We start from the raw sequence: 24,580 nt of genomic DNA on the forward strand, positions 1-24,580 counted from the left end.
GGCCAGGAATAATGCTGCCAAGAGTTAGGGACACAAGGAAATTGCATTCAACAGCTGTCAGGTCAAAGAGTGCCTTTTACCTTTCCCTATCAGGCTCAGTTCTGCCTGCTTCACTTGAGATGGCATAAATCCTGCAATGGCTACCCACATTCAGTAAGCACAAATATTCCCGGTGGCCTGGGTCATCTGAGCTCTTTTCCCTCCAGTCACAGCAGGTCTCTGTCCTTGTCCTTCATTTCCCTCTGCTTCTCCTCCAGATACTCTCTTCCCTGCGAGAAGTCTCAGAGCTACTGCTTAGAGCCCAGGTCACCCCTCATTCCCACTGTACTTCATTTCCCTGGGACCACACCCCCTGCTCCGCAGCATTCTTTCTTTGACTTCCCTTGGTCTGGCAATACTCATTCCAGGTTTTCTGTTTTCATGTCAGACTTCTTCCTACATATTTGCTTGTTCATTTGCTTCACTTACCCCTTAAATGTTCCTGTTCCCCAGGTTTCTATTATTAGATTTTTTTTTTCTTCTCACTGAGTATGATTTCACCAAGCAGTGCCATTGATGTCCAAGACTTCAACTAGAACTGCAATGCGAATGACTCAAATGGCTCCCTTACGCTCCAGACTCACATCTCTAATTCTGATTAGACACGAATCCCTGGACTTTTGTGAGCTGACTTGTAAACCTTCCTACCATTTACACTATTACAGAATTTCAGTAAGCAATTTATAAACATATGAATTGCTTATTTTGAAAACTACTGTACATTTCTTCTGCAGCACTGTTTTAAGTGTAGGGCCCATTAATATAATAGGAAATAGAAAAATTGTAGCACATGTTGATACTGCATAGTTTCTCTCTAAAAATAGTTTGGGTACAGAGCAGATTTCTAATGTGGCATTTCACCGAATAAAACATTTCATCTAAGCTGCATAAAAAAATATCATTTTAGAGAAGAAACTAGTCAAATATAATGCCAGCAAAGCTTGAAGTCATTCATTGAGGCTATCTGTGTAGAATTGACAGTATTCTCAAGAACACAGAATTCTTGAGAATTTAAGCAAAGAATAATAATCTCACAACTATAGAGCATACAATCTGCACATCACATTCATAATTTAGCTTATATAATTGTCACAATATTCCAATGAATTAATCAGCCAAATATAGTCTCTATTTATTGATTATTAAAGGAAAATAAAGCTTATAGAAGTTACATGACTTTTCCAAGTTTAAGTAGAAAAACTAATAAAAATTTCCTGTCTGGTTGTAATCTTGTGCTCATTTCTCCTAAATCACATTGTTTTATGTTAAGAAAGTTACTACATTTTTAACTGAATGTATAATGAATAAATTTCAAATGAGGAAAATGTACAGTTTATAATTTAGGTATTTCTGTATTCCATTGTTCAAGATCAAATTGAGATGTCTCCCTGTGGGTTTGGACAAAATTAGCAAACCAATTCTATCCCCTAAATATTTTCAGTGATCTTCAACTTTTGGCATGAAATCACAGCAAGAGGCTGGGTCACAAGGCTCAGGAGGATGTAATCTTTTTTAGCACAGCTCAGATTATCATAAAGGTGACAAAGAGCACGTTACTCAACTACAGTTAAATTACTGCAAACTAATCTTATCAAGCAGCTAAAGCCAGGATTTCACTTTTACCATTTGACTAGTAATAATTTATTTTAAGAACCTCAGGAATTTAAATCCACTTAGTTTTACCTACTAACTTATTCATATATTCAATGTAAAACATTGTTTGGAGAAGGAAGAGAACTGAAGCTATCCATAAATAAGATATTTCAAAGTGAGACTATGGTTAAACCAAATTTTAAGAATCAAACCAGTGTCATGTAAAAAGGCCTACCTTAGTTTAAGCTCATTATTTTCATAATTCCTTAAAGCAAAGCTTTAACTATCAAGTGATAGAATGTGTTTGTTTTTATTTTAAATAAATTCATAAGACATCTGAGATAAATGTAAAACTAATTTGAGGTAACATTTTAATTTGGAGACTATGTATTCATAGTTTATTTAACCAAACTAATATTTAACATTTAACCAAACTAATCTAGGTTTTGTGGCACTAGCTCCACTTTTATATAACAAAGATTTTAATATTTGTGCCACATTTTAAACCCTTGGAATATTAGGTACCATAACTCAAATGCTTTTCTAATTTAAATTTGATATCAAATAATCTGAGACTCTCAAATAGTTTCTTTCCCTTGCACATTAGTGGTTATACACTTTATAGCTAGTGTCTTGACATACAGATATGCACTATTAATTATTCTGTTAAAAGATACTGATTAGAAGAAAATATATTTTCCATTGTAATCACAAATAAAAACAGTAGTGCCCTGTGTATGTTATGTAGCACTACATAATCATAAACAGTTAATCTCACTTTTTTTGGACTCCAACACTTAAAATAAAAATGCTTTATAGCATCTATATAATTTTTTCTTCTTTTTGTCCCTTCTTTGTAGTTGTTTGAAATTACAGTGCCTCTCTCTCAAGGCCCCAAACCAGTAACAATCAGTTTTGCCAATCACACTTCCTGCCGATGCATGTCCAAACTGGATGTTTACAGACAAGTTCATTCAATTATTAGACGTTCCCTGCCAGCAACACAACCACAGTGAGTATGAATTAAATCTATTTTTTATGCATCCTCTAATACTATAAAATTATTTTCAGGTAGATGCAAGTTTATTAGAAGACTTTTTGTGGCACTTACCACAATATACTTTGCATCACATACAAAGAAAAGACAATTATTAATAGTGTACCATAAAAGTAAATTTAAACTGAAATAGGGAATCCCATTTCAAAGACAAAGTAGTTTACAATATAAAAGAAGTGTTTCTATGGAATAACACATATCCTCTCAATGCTCATCCACTCAGCAATTAATTGACTTATTAATTGATTTAACATTCTTGAAATCAGATGTTCTAATTTGTAAATGCTATTAAACCTAATGATCAAAAATATTTAAGTTTTGATGAGTTTTTGGTCCAAACTTAAAAGTAAACATAAATACGTGTTTGACATTTATTAATATTCAGTTGCCTTTTAAAACTATCAATTTGTATAAATTTGTATTATATATATATAAATATTATTTCCAATTTAGTAAGAATTAAATACTGAAATAGTGATTTATTATTCGGATAACGTGTTGTTCAAATTTCCTTCTTATAGTACTTCTTAGTTCTTTAAATGGCAAAAAATGCTTCTTTTGGTCACATAGAAGGGACTAGACAGATGATCACAAACTGGCCCTACCACTAGTTTATAATGAGTCATTTTGTGTTGCCACCAGAGGTTGAGGGAATTTCTACTTTCTATCCCCAAGTAGGGATGCCTCTCTTTGTTCTTTAGGATACTCAATCTGTTTGAAATGTGTGTATGAAAAATACTTATATGAGCCTAACATTTGTAACAGCACTATAAATAAATGATGACTAAAACGTATATGTTTCAAAAATTTTAAAGAAAGCCTTGCATTTTAGGGTCTCAGCGGTGAAAATGCTATGCTGAGTAGCGCTTTTCCCCACTGGCTGCCTTTACTGCACGTAGCACTCACTCACCGTGTCACATAGAAGACTCACTGCATTCAGGGACGCTTTAGGAGAAGTTCGGGAGTGTTTCAAATTGGGGAAAGCCTGATTTGAGTGACAGATTTTTCCTCCATATCCCAGAAAGAAAAGACATGACACAGACTTGTGAATAAACTCTCTCCTGTGGGTCCATTTGCTCAGTCCTTGCCACCTTGGGGATTTATCCATTTTTTTAGCGCTTCTGCCGTTATCTTTGTGTTGATGATTCCCAAAATTACATTTCAAGATCTGACCATGTTCTTGACTTATCATACTGTATCTAAACCTATTTCATATTGGCTGATTGTAATTATATTGGGCTATAGCGGGTACAAAACTGAAGATTTTCAAAAATCTTTATTTCTACATTATTTGTTGGCAGTGTTCTCTCCTATTCTTAGAGAACTTAAAATTACATTGTTGTCATTAATTGCTCCTTTTCGTTACATCTCACCCAAATTGATTATGTTTTGGTGAGGGGCGGGTATGTATTCCCACCTAAATTTCTTTTTCATTTCCATCGCTGTCGCCCTTGTCCACTTCACTGTGTATGATGTCTGATTTAATGCAGTAAACGGCAATACTAGTTCTCTGGTATCCAATCTTTTCTTCAACTCCTGAATAGCGCCACTAACAAAAAGGTATTGTTGCATTCATCTGAGCAGAAGCTGTCACCGACTTCCAACTGCTTAAGAATTAGGCACACATTTCTCACCCGCTATTCTGGTACCAACCTTTCTTTTTCATTCTGCATTTCACAAAGTTTGATTCCCTGAGCACCAAGCTCATTTCCTGCTCTTGATATGGTTTCTGTTCTGGCCGTGGCTTGAAATAAGTTCCTTTTCTTTTCTGCGTTTCCAAAGCCCTGTCCATTTCCCAGAGTTCAGGTAGTTCTTTCTCCTCCGTTGCTCTCATCCAAACACTGTGGCCACCTTTGCATCTCAGAATTCCCGTAGCAATGACTAGATTTACTTCTTTCTAACATGACTTTATAGAGGTCTATAAAATTGTATGTGAAATTCGATTGTGAGAGTATTTCAAGTAGGTTTATATCTTCCACAATATACAGCTAACAAATAAAAAATATTAGAGCCTTGACTACGCTTCAGCCCTTTACATACATTGTTTCATCTCTTCTTTAAAAAATAAAACAAAACGCTTTGGGTTTGGGAGTAGTATTAACCTTATTTTACAGATGAAGAAGCAGGTGCTGCGGGTTTTACTAAACTGATCAACAAATGCTTCTTAAATAAAATAACTTATTTCTATGAACAATTTTCATAGCATTTGAGAAGTTTTACTCTGCATCATCATAATTTATTCATATAAATATTTTACTATGTGTGGTTTGAGCGCAAGAGGGGACAGAAAGTTACAGCAAAAGAATCTGGGCTTCAGAAAAAGTAAGCTCTGAATCGGAATTCAGGTCTACCCTAGTGACCTTTTAAGGAATGAGTAGTTTTCTATTGTATAGAATGCCAAGATGTAAAAAGAATTAAATGACACACCAAGTGCTAATGCAGTGTTTGTCATCTAAGAGGCAATCACTAAAGGTCAGATCTTATCATTTATTATCACTAAGGTCCATGCCTGATGCATCCTCCTGTCTCTTTGTATTCCAATGATTTTTATTACTATCCTTAGTAAGAAATATATTTTATATTTCAAGTCAGTATGCACATAAGTGTAGGTAATAGTATATATAAGGCTATATTGTTTTTAAGTATAACTACATATGCCTAAAGGTAAAATATATATACCTTTGTATATAGGTTACATAGTTATATATAATTATAAAACTAAAAGAAAGTATCATTTAAAATTATTTTAAAATATTTTCCATTATTACAAAACTTTTTTTTAATTATTGCCTCCTCCATGGAGTTTTGGTACCACCGGTATACCATATACCTCTTTATGTGTACTGTATGGACATAGGAGTTTTCTTAAAAAAAGAAGTGTAAATATTTTTTTTCTTTTAATTCAATGCAGGCTTTAAAATGACAAAATTCAAATTATAAGTTAAAAAATTAAAAATGTCGAAGCTATTAACAACGTAGCTTTATCATTGTATTTACTGAGAAGCTTTTATGTAATTTATTCACTTCTTTAAATGGTAATATATCAAATTACACATTCAGAGTAGCAATTAATATAAATACCCAGCAATAATACAACCATAAACATTTTTTAAATATTCTAAATTGTTTCACAGCAAAAGTAAAATAGTTTAAAATAATTTCTTAATTTTTTAGAGATCTTAACTTTAAACTTTTTGAGTTGAGACAACTTTTAACATAAAGCTGCTAGGTATTCATTTGAATATTACTGACATGTTTTACTTGTCATATTTAGTGTAATAATGTTTGATAATTTTTGTAGAATTAAATCATAAAATATATACTATTTTTGTTTGCTTCTCAAAGCTAAAGTCACACACAAAGGCATTGATGATCAAACATAAGCAGCATTCACAAAGCAGCTAATGGATACATGAATTTGAGATTGAGGAATTAAAAGACAGTACTTCAGTTACAGCCATCTATACAACATAATTTTACAACCCTGATCTTGCATATATCTTGTGTAACTTCCTGTACTAATGCTGCTCCTGTGATACCCAAAAAACCTGAGAGACATAAATACTAAGGACCAAAAGTTTGTTGGGTTTTGGAGAATCAAAATCCATTAAAATAGCAAAGATTTTTATGCCTGCCTATATCATTTCACCTGTCATTGTGAAATGGTACAATACTTTGAGAATCAGTTTGATAGATGCTTAAGAAGTTAAACCAGTGTTTTAACATAATTACATTAAAATTAGGTATTATTGTGCTGTCCATTTTTGAGTTTTTGTATCTAGTGTATCAAACACTGAATGAAGCTGCATCTGAGCTATAGTTTTTGTTTGTTTGTTTGTCTTTTTTTTCTTTTTCCTTTTATATATATTTTTTTATTTTTTATTATTATTATTTTTATTTTTTTCTCTATATTAACATTCTATATCTTTTTCTGTTGTTTTGCTAGTTCTTTTCCTAAATCGATGCAAATATACTAAGAAATGATGATCATACATCTATGTGATGATATTAAGAATTACTGATTGCATATGTAGAATGGAATGATTTCTAAATGTTGTGTTAATTTTTTTTTTATTAATAAAAAAAATAAAAAAAAAAAAGAAGTTAAACCACCGTGTGAGCTAGAAATTTCCATTTATTTACTCAAGAAAAATAAAAGTAAAAACATATTTCCATACCATAACTTGTACACAAATGTTCATAAAAGCTTTATTAATTTTAGCAAAGACTGAACTACTAACTCTCCATCAAACTAAAGGTATAAACAAACTGTAGTATATCTGTATAGTAGACTATTACCCAGCAATATAAATGGAACAAACTATTGTCATGTAAAACAAATAAGAAGTTAATCAAATGTTTTTATATCAGTGTAATACAATAGCACTAGTGATAATAAATATCTCTTAGAGTGGTTGTGATGCTTACAAACTATAATCAGTGTTAAGTGTTAGCACAATGCTTGACACACTGAAAGCTTTCAGTGTTAGCTGCTATTATTACTAACATTTTAAAAATGAAAAAATGGAGTTGTAAAAATGATAATTAACATGTACAAAGTTAAACAGCTAAAAATGTTCTAGAAAAAGATGAAACTTCAGGTCTTTCTATTTCTGAAATCCATGCTATTTTTTTTTAACCAATGTCTTATAGTAGTTCTAGTATGCACAGCAGAATTTTCACATCTCAGTAGCATCAGAACCAAAATGCACTATAGTTTCCAGAGGTAGGAGAGATTATCTCTAGCACTGATAGTTGAATTTCAAATTTTATACTGGTGTTCTCACAGATTTTCACTTCATTTCCAATTATTTCCTCTTATGGATTCTTTAAATTAAATCCCATTCATTTTCATTACCCTTTTAGTGAGGGTTGTCTTGATAAGTGAAGCTATTTGTAATTTAGAAGTAATTTTAAGAAGATTTTCCTACTTGGCAAAAGTAGTGTCTATGTATTTATTCATCTATCAGATGTTTTTTCTGAATCTCAAATATACAAAGCATTGTACTAGGATATACCAAATATTTTTAAATAAATAAAATAATCTCTCACCTAAAGGAATTCATGTTTTAACAGAGTACAAATAAGCATAAGTAAATAACTCTAATATAATAAGTGGTAAAGTGCTGTGTTCTACTTCATTCATTCATTCAACAAGCATTTGTTGTGTGTCTACTAGTTACTAGTATTGTGTAAGTCTTGGAGATAGAAAGATAGGATCCCCACTGTAGGAGAAATCCCATAAAAGAGTCAGGCATTAAATATATGTGTAAAATCAATAAGGTAAGTTTAGTGGCTGTGGGATTACAATAGAATGTGGGATGGAGAGGACATAGATGAGTGTGAGTTAAATAGAATTACAAATGCCACATTAAGGATGGACGTTTTCTTAAATTCTCTTGGGAAACACGAGAAGATGTGATACAGAGACATGGTATCTGCATTTGTGTATAATAAAAAGATACAATGGCCCAGTGGCAATGCAGTATCTAGATTAGAGGGAGCAGAGCAGGAGGTGGAGAACTTGGGGAGGAAGCATCTGCAATAATCCAAGAGAGACATAGTAAGGACAGGAGTCAAGGCAGTAGAAACGGGATGGAAAGAAGAGAGATGAGAAGAAAGCATATGGCTTGGGAACTGCATATGGAGGGTAACAAAGAGGGAGAAGTTGAGGATAAAATTCATGGATGATATTCAAAAAAGAGAGAATACCCCGCCACGAAAGAACAGGTTTGAAAAAGGGAATTTAGCTTCGAACACTATAGCATGAGTGGTTGTTGTATTTGGAGAAGTCAAAGAGAAAAGATACAAAGGCAGTTGGATGAATGAATCTGGAGAAAGCACTAAGCTGGTGACCCTCACTTTGTAGCTACCAGCAAGTAATCGGTGGTTAGAGCAACTGGAAGAGATAAGCTCAACCTCGGGAATCATAGGAAGTAAGATGAGAAGAGAAGCAACAGATGGAACCATAGGAATATCAATATTTAAGGAACTTCTGAAAAAACAGAAGTCTACAAGAAACTGAGAAAGTGCGGTCAGAAAGGTAGGATAATAACTGGGGAAGGAGATACAAGGGTAGGTCAGTGGTGGAATTCTCCCCTGTGGGAGACCTAGGTCTGATTCCCAGTCCCTGCACTTCCCCCAGAAAACAAAAACCAAACAAGTAAAACAAACAAGCAAACAAATTCAACAAGTGTTGCTGCACTAATGGGATACTCACATGGAAAAATAATAAAATGTGACCCCACCATACAGCATACAAAAAAAGAGAAAGAACTGGGAGAGATAGCACAAAAGTTGGTAGCAACAAGAGTTTGAGAAAAGGAGGAAGTGTCAAGTAAAAAGGTGCAAATATTGGAAGAAGTTCAAGAATAGCTAAGACCAGCTTGTTTAGCTGAAAGCAGATGAAAATGGAAAGGAAATAATGTTTATTGACTAATAACATACAATATGCTAGGAACAGAGTATGTTGTGAGAAAGAAGGGAAAGAAAAAAATTAGAGGTAAAATTATTATTTGCACAAAAGAAACTCTGAATCAAAGGGATTAAAGACCTTCCCTCAACATCACTCAACTAAAAAGTAGCAAAGCAGAAATTCAAACTCAAATGTGTTTGTATTCAATCTATTTTTTTGAGGATGCAGTCATTTCTGAGTTAACTTCTTTAGATTAAAAAATTATGAGTATATGTATATATGTTTATATATAGTAAAGGACAAAAATATCAATGTACCCTCTCCACCCTGATCTAAAACTTAAAAACTGTCATATTTTCTTAAGATGCAGTGTAATAGCCCCAATGTTCATTGTTCATTCTCCATTCCCAGAGATAAACACTTCTCAAGCTTGTATTATGTTCATACATGCCTTTATACTTTCACTGCATATGGATATATTAATCTATCCAAAGAGATTATATAGTACAGCTTTGAGTGTTAAATCGGTTCTAAAGGTGATACTGCTTTTTTCTCTCAGCATTACATTTTATGTATTCACATTGATAGTAACAGACATAGTTCAAGAACTGTAAGTATTTCATTGTGTAAATGAATGAGTGAATAAGTAAGTAGATAAAATAGAGACAGAGAAAGAGAGAGAGACCATGCTTTTCCTATGGCAGTGCCCTAAAGGAATGGAACAGAGTGACCCCAGAGGTGAGAAAGATGCCATGTGGAGAGACAAGTGCCTTGAAGTTAGTTTTAGTTAATGGTGTTGAGTAAATTTATTGGTTACTTAATTAGCTAACATGGACAATGTCCCTAAAAATGAAAACATATAGCGTGCTCTGTGGGCAATTAGTAGACCAAAATAAGTTAAGTGAGTTTTAATCTATGGAAACAATGGGAGGTCAAATTAAGGAGCAAGGCCAAGATGTGCTTTTGAAGCCTTGAGCACCAGCCTAGAAATTTCACTTTTTTTGTAGAGTTACTGGTTAGCATAGAAATTTTTTTTGAATAGAGGAATGATGAAACAAAGTTCAGCATCGTCAAAGTATTTTGATCTTTTTTAACTGGATAAACGAAATGATGTGAATTTTTTTCAGTTTGTAAAGAGGCCATATCAGTCCTTCGAGGGAGAAGTCATGTTGTACATGTTGTGGTAGAGAAAAAGAAGATAAGTCTCAACTGAAGGCTAATTTGTGCTTTTATCTGTTTAAGATTTTTCATTTATTTTATTAAAATATCCACAGTGTTTGCTGCAACACTAACATTGTGCTTAAAAGAAGTTATAATCTGGGGTTCCTACTCAGGAAGATTTCATTCCTGTGAGAGCATGTCTCTGCTTCAAGGAACAGAAGTAGATATATAGCCCATGCAACCTTTAGTTTGAAACTTGATTGCTCACTGTCTTTGGACTGCTAGTCTGTAAAAGACCCTCAACCCAAATGCTTAGAACCTTGAATATCCATGAACTTTTCTTTTTCCCACTTTAATTTTCCATATTTTTTTCTTTTTAATTTGAAGATAACGTGTTGTTTTTTCACCAAAATTAGGAGTAAACAGAGTTGCATGATAAAATTAATAAACTGTTATCAGAGCAGAAAAGGGGCAGTCATTTAGCTGCCAGTTAAATTGGGACACAGCCCTGATCAGTTAATCAGAAACTATTTTCCCCCAGCCTTTTAAAAATTCACATCTTTCTTCTGCATTGAAAATATACTCTTTGCAGGTTCAAAATTCTTATGTCCATATGCAGTTATTTTCCCAATCTTAATTCATATATCTATTTCATCCTGCTTTCAACATAGTTCATTAAATAGTGCCTATTTCCTTCAAATGAGCATCTATTGATATGAATAGATTTGCCAATTGAGCTCTTATTCCAGACCTGAGTTATTATTTTTTCTTAAGAATAGCTAAATATGCTATCTGTCATTCTTCCTTTGGACTGCCTAACTTCTACCTTCTATAAGGAAGTAACTGAAAACAGCATTCCTACTGCTTGCTGAATGACTGGGAGAAATAACAGTATCTCTCAGAGGTGGAAGATATCAGATCAGAGATTTTGAGATGCTTAATACTAAATCAGAACAAACTGCGCTGATTATTTTTAATGAATGCCCATATTAGTAGACCAAATCAACAAGTCATCTGGGAACATATCAACACTCTAATGTCCTTAACATGTGTTTTGAAAAAATATTCTCTCAATGAGGTGTCACTGTGAGATAATGAGACTTTTTGGAAGGCATCTCTGTTGTGTTACTGGCTACTAATCTGTATCGATTCTGATCTATTTCTGTTAGTACAAATTAAATGTAGACATAAAAACGGACAAGCTAGTAAATGTAGTAACTACTAGATTTTCATTGTTTTAACTTACCATTACTTCTCACAATCTTATATAACCAAGAAAAAGCAAAGGAGGGGGTGGTGGAACAAAACCTTTCAAATTTATCCACCTTGTGCACTAGATTTCCAATCTAGATGCCATTCAACATAAAAAACAAGCAGTCTTTTATTTGACTTGCCAATTAGTGACCACATAATGTGACCCATATTTTATATTAAAGTCTCACATGGTAGGTGAGCTTTTGGATATGACAGGTTATTGTTTTAGGAGAAAATAATCATTTTTAAACACGAGATAAGGAAATCCTGGATAGATAAATACAGTTTTTATACTAATACAACTATTCAATTAGCCCTTCCTCCTAATATGGTCATGCAAAACTGATAAACCCATGGAATTTTCCTTACTCAGACCTATTTACACGTCTTCCTTTTATATCCTAACAAATACCAACTTCACCCACTGTTGCTTCGGTCCATAGACTAATGGAATATAGAAAAACAGTCGTACGAACAGACATAAGCACAATTTGATGTGAAATTAATAAACCCTTTGTAGTCAAACTTGAAACTTTTTACCCAGGCTCTATGGCTGGTGATAATGAAAGAATTCATTGACCTTCCCCCTGTAATTCAGACAGCAATCCTGAACAAGAAGAGTCTAGACTGATGTTCTCCCATAACATAATTACAGATTTGAGTGATGTTAATCATGGAGGATGACGTTTATACAAGCTCAACATTTGGCATGTAGGAAATTAAAACCCTATTTTGATATTTATCAAAATTATTTAATCAGGGTTGCCCTCATTTGTTTTCTGAATGGGATACAGACTATCTTACTGGATATCCTGCTGAATGATGTGAAGTTCATCTGAAAAAACGTATGAGAGCTTGCAGATTCCTAATATTGGATTCCACTTCACATTTAATAAGATCACATTTAGTATTGGATAGATTTTTGAGGAACCCGTCTGTGGAGTGCGGGTGCCATGTGAAAAGCAGAATTTTAATGACAGGTTGTAAAATATCTTATTAAAAGACCTGTCAATAAGATTTATTGATTAATAGCACGGTTCATATCCATCGAAATAATTTGCTTTTTAAAAAACATGTTTGAAGAGTCAGTGAATCTCAAAGCATATCAAAATTCCAGTGCCCAAAAGAAGGGAAAATAGAAGAGTCATGAAAATAGTATGCCTAAAGTAGCCTACTGCAATGTTTAAAATGGAGATAGTAACTAGCACCCACTATTTATTCTAACAGAAAATTTTTGGAGCACGCTTGTCATTTAAAATTTCAAAAGAGAGATAAATAACAAACTATGAGTGACTTTAATCATTAAATTTGTTGTACTGTTATTTGAGAAGCACGTATACCTTTAAATTTTTTAACTCTGGCTTTATAGCAAAAAACAATAGCTACCAACTAAAATCAAATGAAATTTTGAAATAATTGATGAAGTCATCCTTATAAAAATATCTTTACCCTTAACGTTAAATAAAAGTAGGATTGTGGTTGCATGTGAATGTGCCTGGGTAGGAAAGAAAAAGCAGGAAGATTACTTAATTTACATACTGCTTCTCAGTATAAATTACATATTGATTCTCAAATCATTGCACAACCTTCTGTTTGCTTTCCTGACAAAATGTGCTTTTGAAACAAAAATATATATATATGTATAGGTACTGTATATGAAATATTTTAAATTTTGTTTTAATGTTTTATGCACATTAATATACAAAATTTTATACAGAAATTTCAATGAGATGAAAATGCTATGGAGATGAAAACCTATAGGTTTTAAACAAATTCTGCTAAACTTTCTGACCACAACGTAAATATTTCTGTTTATTCTAAAACTTTATCTTGGAAAATTTCTTGGATTTTTTTTTCACAAGAGCAACTTTAAATGTAAGAAATCACTACTACTTTGGGGCAAGCCGCATCATTAAGGATTTCTGAAAATGCATTCTGCCTAATTGTATGTTTCTTTAATTCAATTGTATCTAGCAGGATTTCATATTTCAACATTAAAATTTTGGATAATATCGATAAGTAATTTATTTTCTGCAAAGCTTCCAGGGTCATATTTTACTTGAAATTTAAAGTAAAGTTTAAAATTATTAGAAATTAAAATATTTATTTTTACATTGGGCATATCATAATTAGTCAGTAAAACAAAAGTACATATCATCAAAAGTGTTTCAAGCATGATATACTTAAAAGTATATATCTCAGACCTATGTTTCTATTCAGCATTAACCTGCAGAAGAAAAAGAGCTATTGTAACCAGATTATATGAAATCATAGTTTAACTCTATAAAACTAGCTATCTGTTGCTTTACATAATGTTTAAAAAAACAGATTACTACATTTTTTCTATATATGAAATTCGTATTTTTGAATTTAGATTATTTGAAGATTTAAAAATATTAGGGGGTGGAATAATATTCTTCCCAACTACATAAGAGGCATGAAATTGTGTTGTTTTGATGCTCATTTAGAATGAGCTGTTTTGCATACATATTTAAAGCCTCAATGTGGTCGTAGATTGCACAAAATCCTGCAGTAGATCTCACAGTTCACCAATCTCATTTAGGCTAGCGATAGAGATGATTCTTGATGCTTCTTTTTGACATCTAAATAGCTTATACTGTGCTTCATAAATTCTGTTCACTGTAACTTAAAACAAATGCAGTTGACATTGCAACTATATACACAAACACACAACCCAACTATGCATACACCCACAGCACAGAAAAGGGTTGGGAGAGAGGTTTTATGATTGTAGGATTGCATAGCATATTTAAGTATGTATAATACATAACTGAAACAAAATTGCATGAGCCAATTTTTACCATATCCAATCTAGTAGTTTGTATTTTATTATATGCCACTCTGTTACATTTTTTTGAACTGCTCTTCCCAGCCCATTTATCTGATTTCATGACCTCCTAAGGGGTTCCAACCAAAGTTTGGAAAAGCCTCAGTGTAGGCAACGGTAGTATGATCACGTATTGACAGAATGAAAGAGGTCTCTCTCCTGTCACCATCACAGCACTGTGCCAATGTGATTCCAGCATAGCAATGTGTTTTTAAACCATGTGTAGGTCAACATAGAAGCAATATAGCCAAAATGGCTTTACCATCATTTCTATGAGAATGCTATGATTTTCCCATACCCAGCTTAATTGCATTCCTATTATATAACTAAACATAATTGCATCATATTTGATGGAAGGATGCTAAAGATTTGGATAGGGCAAAAAAATTTAAAGTAAACACAATTGTATTAATTTAGAAATGTACAGATACTGTCTAAATTTTATCTGGAACAAAGTACATTCATGATTAGCCAAGAAAATAATGACAAAAACAATGTATGAGTAGATACTTATCTTCAGTCTTATCTAAAATTATTAGAAAAGTATAATGTTCCATAAGGTGTTTGTTAAGTAAAAAAGCAAGGTGTAAAACTACTTATAGGGCTGTTATCTTCTGCGTAACAACGTGAGAAAGAACATAATGCATACCTACATACACATGTATTTTCTTTTATCTGCAGAAAGAAACACTGAAGACATAAAGTAAAAGCTAAGAAAGGAAACTCCATGCTAAGGGCGTGGGTCAGAATGGTCTTCTCTGACTACACAGGTTCACATACTTTTAATTCTGGTTATCACGTACATGTTTTACATATTCAAAAATAAAACATAAAAGAAAAATGTCATGTAGTATATATGTAAGGTGAAGCAAATATTTATATTAAGATGGTTAGTAACCAAGATTTTAATGGAACTTTCAATGTAAAATCAAGAGTTTAAATTTAAAAACCTCAGTAATGTTAAATTAAATATGGGAATACAGTGTGAACTCTTTTTTCCTAAAATGACATGCAATATCTCTTTTCCAAACACTCTAAGTGCAATGCTATTTCTTATTGTTTTACATGGGAAAAATTACAATGCTTTGAAGCTCAGCCCCCCAAAATAATCCCATTCCTACAAAATAACTTAAACACAGTCATGCCTATAGAAGAGTAACAAAGTCTTTTGATAGGACCTAAAATACATGAAACATTGTTTCCTGATCACCAAGCAATTAATACGGTTACTACCAAACGGTTGATTTCAATATGGTTACAGGTACTGTTTGCATGTATAAACTATTAGTTCTTGCTTACCAGGCTGCTATGACAAGTACCACACAGTGGGTTGGTTTAAATGACAAGTGTTTTTTGTCTCATGCTTTCAGAGGCTAGACATCCAAAATCTAGGCATCAGTATGGATTCCCAGGACTCCCTGACACTCCGGATCTGGCTTGCTGAAATCCCTGGGGTTCCTTGGTTTGCATCTCTACTTCCAATCACAAGAGCTCTCTTGCTCTCCTTGTCTGCTTTTCTGGTTTCCACTGACTTTCAGCTTTTGTCTGCTTCCTGAGGCTTTTCCTGACACTGTGTCTGAATTTCTTCTGCTTATAAATGATTCTGATAATACCAGTCAAGGCTCATCCTGATTCTTTTGGGTCACATCTTAATTAAAAATAACATCCTCAAAAGGTCATATTTACACATGAGTTCGCACCCAGTGGAATGCAGATTAAGATTAAGAACATGTCTTTTTTTGAGTGCATAAGCCAACCTACTCCATATATAGTATTTATATAGCAAACAGCAATCAAAGAGTTATTAAAAATTAAGACAAATATAAGAAAATTTCCCACAAATGACTCCCTCACTGTGCTAAAAGAGACATGAAGCTTGAAGAAAATGCCGAAGGAAGGAGGGGAATAAGCTTAAAGCAGTAATTGCCAATTGCAGAAGGGGCAATGTGAAAGAATTAGGTTATAAGGGACAATTTTAGGCAAACTATCAGATTCAGAGGAAGACTAGGTATTTTCTCGGTCTTAGCACAGCAATGGAGAGGGCTGAACAGGAAAGCTTTGAGGAAACATCTTGTGTGGTAGTTAAGCTGAAAAAAATTATTGCAAAATGAAGATTTGCTTATTCTTCTGTTGATACATTTCTTCATATGATGCTATACCAGTTATTAGACTATTTTTAAAAGAAAGGTTTGTTGTTGCATCATCACATGATGACTCTATGAAATTTTCCTTGGCACCAACAATGTCAGAGACACATGGCCCCTTTGTTCACAACCAGTGCATTTGTTAAAATATATACACGTGATTCTTATTCTCTGCCAATTTGGAGTACAACACTCTCCCATTGCGTAATGTTTATCATATTGTATTATGTATGAAGGATGTGAATGTACAATTTTCCTCACACTAATATCAGCCAAAAAATGAGGAATTTAGAAGTTAGAAACACTCATGAAGTTAGAATATTAAAAACCAATAATATTAAAAACCAAGTATCATTCTGCATTAACTAGGGAGATATTCTGTGGATATACCTGCATTTTATAGCTCTGTCTATCAGATTACAGTGATGTAATGAATGAAACTAAACACACTTAATCCCAAATACTGGTCTCTAAAGCCATTTTCCAACCAAAAGAATTACAGCCCCTTGAAAGCAGAGATGACTCATGGCATGCAGCAGAAAATAGACAAAATGAGCTTGTGACATCTGATCCAGGCAGAAAGCTAAAAAGTTGTCAGACTAATGACCTAATATCATATAGGTACCAAAATGAAAGGTCCCTAGTTAGCCAACAATGGGATGATTGGACCAATAAAGAAGTAATCAGGGTCATTGAAGTTTATGTTGGTCATACTTTTTACTAAGAGAAAGAAAGAAGGGGAAAGAAAAGGAAGAAGGAGGAAGAAAGGAACAGAGGATGAAAAAACCAAAAAATCTATAACAATAAAGCAAAGCTTGCTCCTAGGCAGTTTTCTGTGGGAGTATATAACAAGAAATTTTGCAATGACAGAGTCTTTAGAGTTATGGAATCTGCTTCAGAAGTAAGTTGACAAAAGCACATGCATAAGGATGTTTCCTGAAGTGTTTCAGAAATGTCAAAAATTGGAAGCTATTTAAATATCTATCAATGGGGAAATGACAAAATAAATAAGGATATATCAGTTCTCTGGAATATTATGCAACCACTAAAAGTAATGGATCTTATTGTTTAGTGGAAAAAGTACATTTTAGAGCAATAAAAATGCTCTATCCTGTTTTTCCACAAATCAGAACACTAAATGATCATATAAGTAAATGTACTTATCTTGTAAAAATTAGAAATCTGGAGAGATATAGACCATATCTCTAACAATGGTTCCTTCTAGCATTAGGATTTCACAGCAGTTGAGCGTGGGAGGTAATATGAAAGAAAACCTCCACTTCTTATTTTACATACTTCTCTATTATTTTTTGAATTTTTAAGATTCTTCTGAAAAGTTTTATTTTAAATTTAAGTGTAATTTTTAAAATATTTTTGTTAGAGACACTGTAAGTTTACAGAAAAATCATACATAAAATGAGTTTACATATACCATCCTACTAAAAACACCTTGCTTTAATAGAGTTCATTCATTACAATTGATGAAAGAACATTTTTATAAGAGTACTGTTTACTATAGTCCAGGTTTACCTTAGGGTTTACTGTTAATGTGGTACAATCCTATATGTTTTTTGCACATTTTTATTGTAGTAAATATGCAATCTAAAATTTCTCCTTTAAATCACACTCAAATACATAACTCACTGTTAATTACATTCACAATATTGTGCTACCATTACCACTATCCATTACCAAAACTTTTCCATCATTGCAAATAGAAAGTATGTATAATTTAAGCAATAACGCTTCATTCCCTATCCCCACCCTATCAGCTGAAACCTATATTCTCGTTTCTGATCCTATGAGTTTGCTTAATCTAATTTCTTCCTGTCAGAGAGGTCATTCAATATTTATCCTTTGATGTCTGGTTTGTTTCACTCCTCACAGTAATCTTGAAGGTTCATCCATGTTGTTGCATATATACCAGAACTTGGTTCCTTTTTGTCTCTGAAGAGTATCCCACTGTCTGTATGTATATGCCACATTTTGTTTGTGGACATTTGGTTTGCTCCCATCTTTGGACAATTGTGAATAATGCCACAGTGGACATCAGTGTACAAATATCTGAGTCCCTGCTTTCAATTATATTGGGTATATACAGAGAAGTGGGATTGCTGAGTCATATGTAATGCTGTAATTAACTTTCTGAGGAACTGCTAAACTCCTTCAGCAGTAACTGCACCATTTTACATTCCCACCAAAACAGTCTTCCTCTTTCTCTACATTCTGTCCAACACTTATTATTTTCCTGCTTTATTTTAAAACAGTAACCATTCTAGTAGGTGTGAAATGATGCATCATTGTGGTTTTGATTTACATTTCCCTAATGGCCAATGATGTTGGGTTTCTTCTCCTGTGATTTTTGACCTTTTGTATATCTTCTCTGGAAAAATGTCATTTCAAGTCTTTGCCCATTTTTAATTAGGTTATTTGTCTTGATCTTCTTGCATTATAGGATTTCTTTTTATATTCTGTGTATTAAATCCTCATCAAATATGTGGTTTCCAAATATTCTCTCTCATTGTGTAGGGTGTCTATTTACTTTATTGATAAAGTCCTTTAATATACTGTTTTTAAAATTTTGATAAGGCCCCATTTATATATATTTTTTCTTTTCCTTTTTTTTTTTTTTTTTGTGTGTGTGTGTGTGTGTGATTTGGGTTGAAAGTCTGAGAAACCATTGCCTAGCAGGGTCCTGAAGATGCTTCCCTATGTTTTTTTCTAGAAGTTTTACAGTTATGGATATTATGCTTAGGTCTTTGATCCATTTGAGTTGATATTTGTATATGCTGTGAGATAAAGTTCACTTTTATTCTTTTACATATGGCCATCCAGCTTTCCCAGCACCGTTTGTTGAAGAGACAATTCTTTCCCCACTGAGTGGACTTGGCACCCTTGTGTCAAAAGTCATTTGGCCAATATGCCAATATGCAGGTGAACTCTCTGTCTTCCCCGCTACATGGGACGTGACTCCCAGGGGTATAAATCTCCCTGAAACATGGGACCTGACTCCAGAGATGAATCAGGATCCAGCATCATCAGAATGAAAAAGCCTTCTTGGACGAAAGGGAGAAGAGATAAATGAGACAAAGTAAAGTTTCAGTGGCTGAGAGATTTCAGACAGAGTTGTGAGGTTATCCTGGAGGTTATTCTTATGTATTATATAGACATCTCTTTTAAGTTTATGATGTATTGTAGTGGCTAGAAGGAAGTACCTAAAACTATTGCGCTATGGCCCAGTAGCTTTGATTCTTGAGGATGACTGTGTAACAATATATCTTTACAATGTGACTGTGTGATTCTGGAAACCTTGTGTCTGATGCTCTTTTAATCCAGGGTATCGAAAGATGAGTAAATATATATATATATATATATATATATAAATGATAGGGGGAGATAAGGGGTAAAAACTGGGTAGATTGAAATACTGTGGTTCAATGAGAAGGAGTGGTAAGGGGTATGTGATGTGCAAGTTCTTTTTTTTATTCCTTTTATTTCTTTTTCTGGAGTAATGAAAGTGCTCTAAAAATGATCATAGTGAAGAATACACAACTGAGTGATGATATTGTGAACCATTGATTGTATAATATGGTTGAACTGTATGTGTGTGGATATTTCTCAATAAATATATTTATTTTTAAAAATCGGTTAACCATAAACATAAGGGTTGGTTTCTGAACTCTGTTTAATTGCGGTGGTCTATATGTCTGTCCTTGAGCCAGTGCCATGCTGTTTTGAATGTTGTGGCTTTGTAATAAGTTTTAAGATCAGAAGATAGGGCCCTTCAGCTTCATTCTTCTTTTCCAAGATGGCTTCTTATTTGGGGCCACTTACCCTTTCATATAAATGTGATGATTGGCTTTTCCATTTCTACAAAGAAGGCTGCTGGATTTTTATTAAGATTGTGTTATATCTGTAAATCACTTTGGGTAGAATTGACATCTTGACACTGTTTAGTCTTCCAGTCCATGAGCATGGACTGTTGTTTTATTTACTTAGGTGTTCCTTGATTTGTTTTAGCAATCTTTTGTAGTTTTCTATATATAAATCTTTTGCATCCTTAGTTAGATTTATTCATAGATATTCAGTTCTCTTAGGTGCTATTATAAATTGGTTTTTTCTTAAATTTTTTTTCAGGTAATATATAGAAGCACTACTGATCTTTGCATGTTGAACTTCTTTTTTAATGTAACCATTTAAAGCTATCAATTCCCTTCTTGGCACCATCTGTGCTGTATTCTATAAGTTTTGGTATGTTGTGCTTTCATTTTTATTCGCCTCAACATATTTCCTAATTTTCCTTGTGACTTATTTGACCTATCGGTTGTTTAAATACATTGTTTAATTTCCACGTTTGTGGATTCTCCATTTCGCACTGTCGTTGATTTGTAGCTTCATTATATTGTGCTTAGAGAAGATACGTTGTATGATTTTTAATATTTTTTTAAATTTATTGAGACTTGTTTTGTGACCTAACAAATATGGCCTATCCTGTAGAAGGATCTATGTGCACTCAGGAATGTATTTTGCTGCTGTGGAGGGACGTGTTCCGTGTACCTGTTAGGTCTAGGTGATATTCAGAGTATCACTCGAGTCTTTTATTTCCTTATTGATCCGTCTAGATGTTCTGACAATTATTGAAAGTGGTGTATTGAAGTATCTTACTATTAATGTAGAACAGTTTGTTTCTCCCTTCAAATCTGTCAATATTTGCTCCATATATTGTAGGGCTCCTCTTTTAAGTGTGTATATATTTATTATGTTTTCTTGTTGAATTGACTTCTTTATCATATAATTACCTTCTTTGTCTCTCAGAACAGCTTTTGGCTTTAAGTATATTTTATCTGATATTAGTGTAGCTACCCTAGCTTTTTTTTACTTCTTGTATGGTATATTTTTTCCATCCTTTCTCTCTTAACCTACTTATATCTTTGAATTTAAGTGTCTCATTAACAGCCTATAGTTGGGTCATGCTTCTTTACCTCTTCTGTCAATGTCTCTACTTTCACAGGTGAGTTCTATCCATTTACATTTAAAGAACTATTCATAATGCTGAACTTTCTTCTGCTAATTCTCTGCTTTGTCTTTGTAAATCTTCTGCCTTTTTGACCCTCAGTTCTGCCTTTAATACATGCTTTCATAGTTATTTGATTTTGTATTGTACCATTTTGAGTCCTTTCTCATTTCTTTCTAATTATGTTTTTTTTTTTTTTTGGTTATTTTCTTTGTAGTTGCCATGGGATTAAAATTCAACATCCTAACTCCAAAACAATCATATTTTGCTACCAAATTATTTTCAATGATATACACATACACTTTTCCTATACCCCTCTTTCCCGCCACCTTTTTTTGTATCAGTTACAAATTATATCTTTGTACACTATATGTCCAAAAACCACAGGTTTATCATTGCTTTGTGTACATTCACTTTGTAGCACCTATAAGATATAAGAAGTGGAATTACACAGCAAAAAATGCCACACAATAAATTAGGCATTTATAATTACCCACAGGGCTACCTTTCCTGAAGTCTTTATTTCTTCTTGCTGCTTTGATGCACTGTCTAGTATCTTTTCCATTCAGTCTGAAAACTCCCTTGAGCATTGCTTGTAGGGCAGATCCAGTGGTAATGAGCTCCTCAACTTTTGTTAATCTAGAAAAGTCTTAATTTCTCCCCTGTTTTTGAAAGGAAGTCTTGTTGAGTTATAATCCTTGGTTGGCAATTGTTTCCTTTCAGCACTATATTCTATACCAATTCTTTCTTGCCTCCATGGTTTCTGCTGAGAAATCAGAGCTTAAGCATACTGGACTCCCTTGTACATAACTCAGTGCATTTCTCTTGCAGCTTTCAGGACTCTCAGTAGTTGTTTTGGTGGAGGGACTGATTTCTGGAGCTTCCAACTCCACCATCTTCCCACAATCCTCTGTTTTATGATTTTTTCGCAAACATGTACTGATTTTACAATGTATAGCTAATAAAATAGATGTGTCCATCTACAAAATAGTTATCTTATTGCTTAACCCATCTATCTCTTTCAAAGGTGCCAGGCAGCAAACAAGACTTGCCCCACAAATTACATCTGGAATAATCACATCTGCAGATGCCTGGCTCAGCAAGATTTTCTTTTTTCCTCTAATGCTGGAGATGGTAAGCAGCTTGTATTTTAAAGACTAAATGTGAAGGGTCTATATTTTCATTAACAAATAGTTTAATATTCAAATTGCATATATAATATTCAGATCATTATTCTTCAACCTGTATCTATAAAATAGGACATTTGCTGTTTGCTAATGGTATTGTTTTGAACACCTCTGTAAAAGTACACACTCATCTTTGTATGTTACTCTTTAAAAAAACATTTAGGGCAGGCAATGGTGGCTCAGTGGCAGAATTCTCACCTGTCAGATCAAAGACCCAGTTTCGATTCCAGGTGCCTGCCCATGTAAAAAAAAAAAAAAGAAAAAACATAAAAAAGGAAGATGTTTTTAGATGTTTTGCACCACATCCCACACCAAGTCACATATTCTAAGTTGTTATCACTGCATTTGTCTAGATTCTGTAGATGGATTCCATGACATCTGTGGCCCCAACAAGGAGTTGGATGAAGAAACCTGTCAATGTGTCTGTAAAGGGAGTCTCCGGCCTTCCAGCTGTGGACCCCACAAAGAACTAGATAGAAACTCCTGCCAGTGTGTCTGTAAAAACAAACTTTTCCCCAGCTCATGTGGGGCCAACAGAGAATTTGATGAAAGCACATGCCAATGTGTTTGTAAAAAAACCTGCCCCAGAAATCAACCCCTAAATCCTGGGAAATGTGCCTGTGAATGTACAGAAAATCCACAGAAATGCTTCCTAAAAGGAAAGAAATTTCATCATCAAACATGCAGGTAAGAAATTACCCAAATAATTTTAATTTCTCTTATTGGAAGTAGTTTGCTCATCCTAATGCATGTTCAGGAGTGCTGTAACAAAGCTCAACACTTTTGTACTTTGTCTTACATAGCAGAAAATTATCGTTTACAATTCTGGAAGCTAGAAGTACAAAATCAAGTTCTCAGCAGGGCCACACTTCCTCTTAAAGGGAAGAGCCCATTCCGCACCTCTCCTCTGGCTTCTGATGGGTGACCAGCAATTCATGGCATTCCCTGACTTCCAGTGCATCGCTCAGTCTCTGCCTCTGTCACATGGCTGCCTCTCCTTCTGTCTGTCTGTCTGACTTTGTCCAAATTTCCTCTCTTTATAAGGACACCAGTCATTGGATTAAGGCCCACCCTAATCCTATTGGCTTCAACTTAACTAGTAACATCTTCAAAGATCCTATTTTCAAATAAGTTCCCATTCTCAGAACTGTGGTTTAGGACTTAAGCATGTCTTCTGAGGAGTGGGGGTCACAACTCAACCATAACCAGCACTTTCTTATTAGAATGAGACCAGGATCTGCAAATTCTGAAAGACGAGTTCTGATATTTTTTGACCTATGTTAAACTTTCAGGAGACTGGAATTACCCCCCCCCCCCCCCCCCCCCAGAAATAAGACATGAGCCTTTGGGACCCAAAGCAGATCCATGGTCAGAATAGACTGTAAAGCATCGTCTGAAAAGCTAAGTTGTGTTGCTCAATCCAAATTGGAGGACAGGTGAATAGAAGTCATCTGTGGAGCATTTTCAAAATGCATCCAGGCAATCCACACCTGACACACAAAAAATTATACCTTCAGATGTAATTTAGACCATGGCTTTAAATGCAGACAAGTTTTATGCCAACCTTGCAAACAAAAGATATATCATTTACTGTAGAAGTGTAGCTGGAAATGAAAATGTTTAAACTAATTATTTAATGTAATTAGACAAATAAATTAATACTTTTTAAAAAGATACTCAGCACATTCTTTAAACTTTGATTTTACTCCCTCTTCGCCAAGAAAAATGGGGATATTGGGCTCAAAATCTTTCAGTGTAAAACCCTGAATTCCTGCCCTCTTTAATCCCAGAGAAAAAGTTGGTGTAATGCTTAAGCCTGATCTATGCTTTTGGCATTATTTCCTTAGACATCCCTGTGAATATTGCTC

The 24,580-nt window shown here is 33.7% G+C and overlaps 1 protein-coding gene across 1 annotated transcript in view; it reads left to right on the forward strand.

Moving 5' to 3' along the window:
- The window catches only part of VEGFC (vascular endothelial growth factor C), a 109,725-nt gene that overhangs the window by 82,453 nt on the left and 2,692 nt on the right, over positions 1 to 24,580 (forward strand). The window contains exons 4-6 of the mRNA XM_077144624.1: positions 2,493 to 2,644; positions 22,553 to 22,659; positions 23,066 to 23,399. Of these exons, the coding sequence (XP_077000739.1) occupies positions 2,493 to 2,644; positions 22,553 to 22,659; positions 23,066 to 23,399 (593 nt within the window). The remainder of the gene's footprint in view (positions 1 to 2,492; positions 2,645 to 22,552; positions 22,660 to 23,065; positions 23,400 to 24,580) is intronic.

Source organism: Tamandua tetradactyla, chromosome 26 (genome assembly GCF_023851605.1).
Source record: "Tamandua tetradactyla isolate mTamTet1 chromosome 26, mTamTet1.pri, whole genome shotgun sequence".
In the NCBI taxonomy this organism is placed as follows: domain Eukaryota; kingdom Metazoa; phylum Chordata; class Mammalia; order Pilosa; family Myrmecophagidae; genus Tamandua; species Tamandua tetradactyla.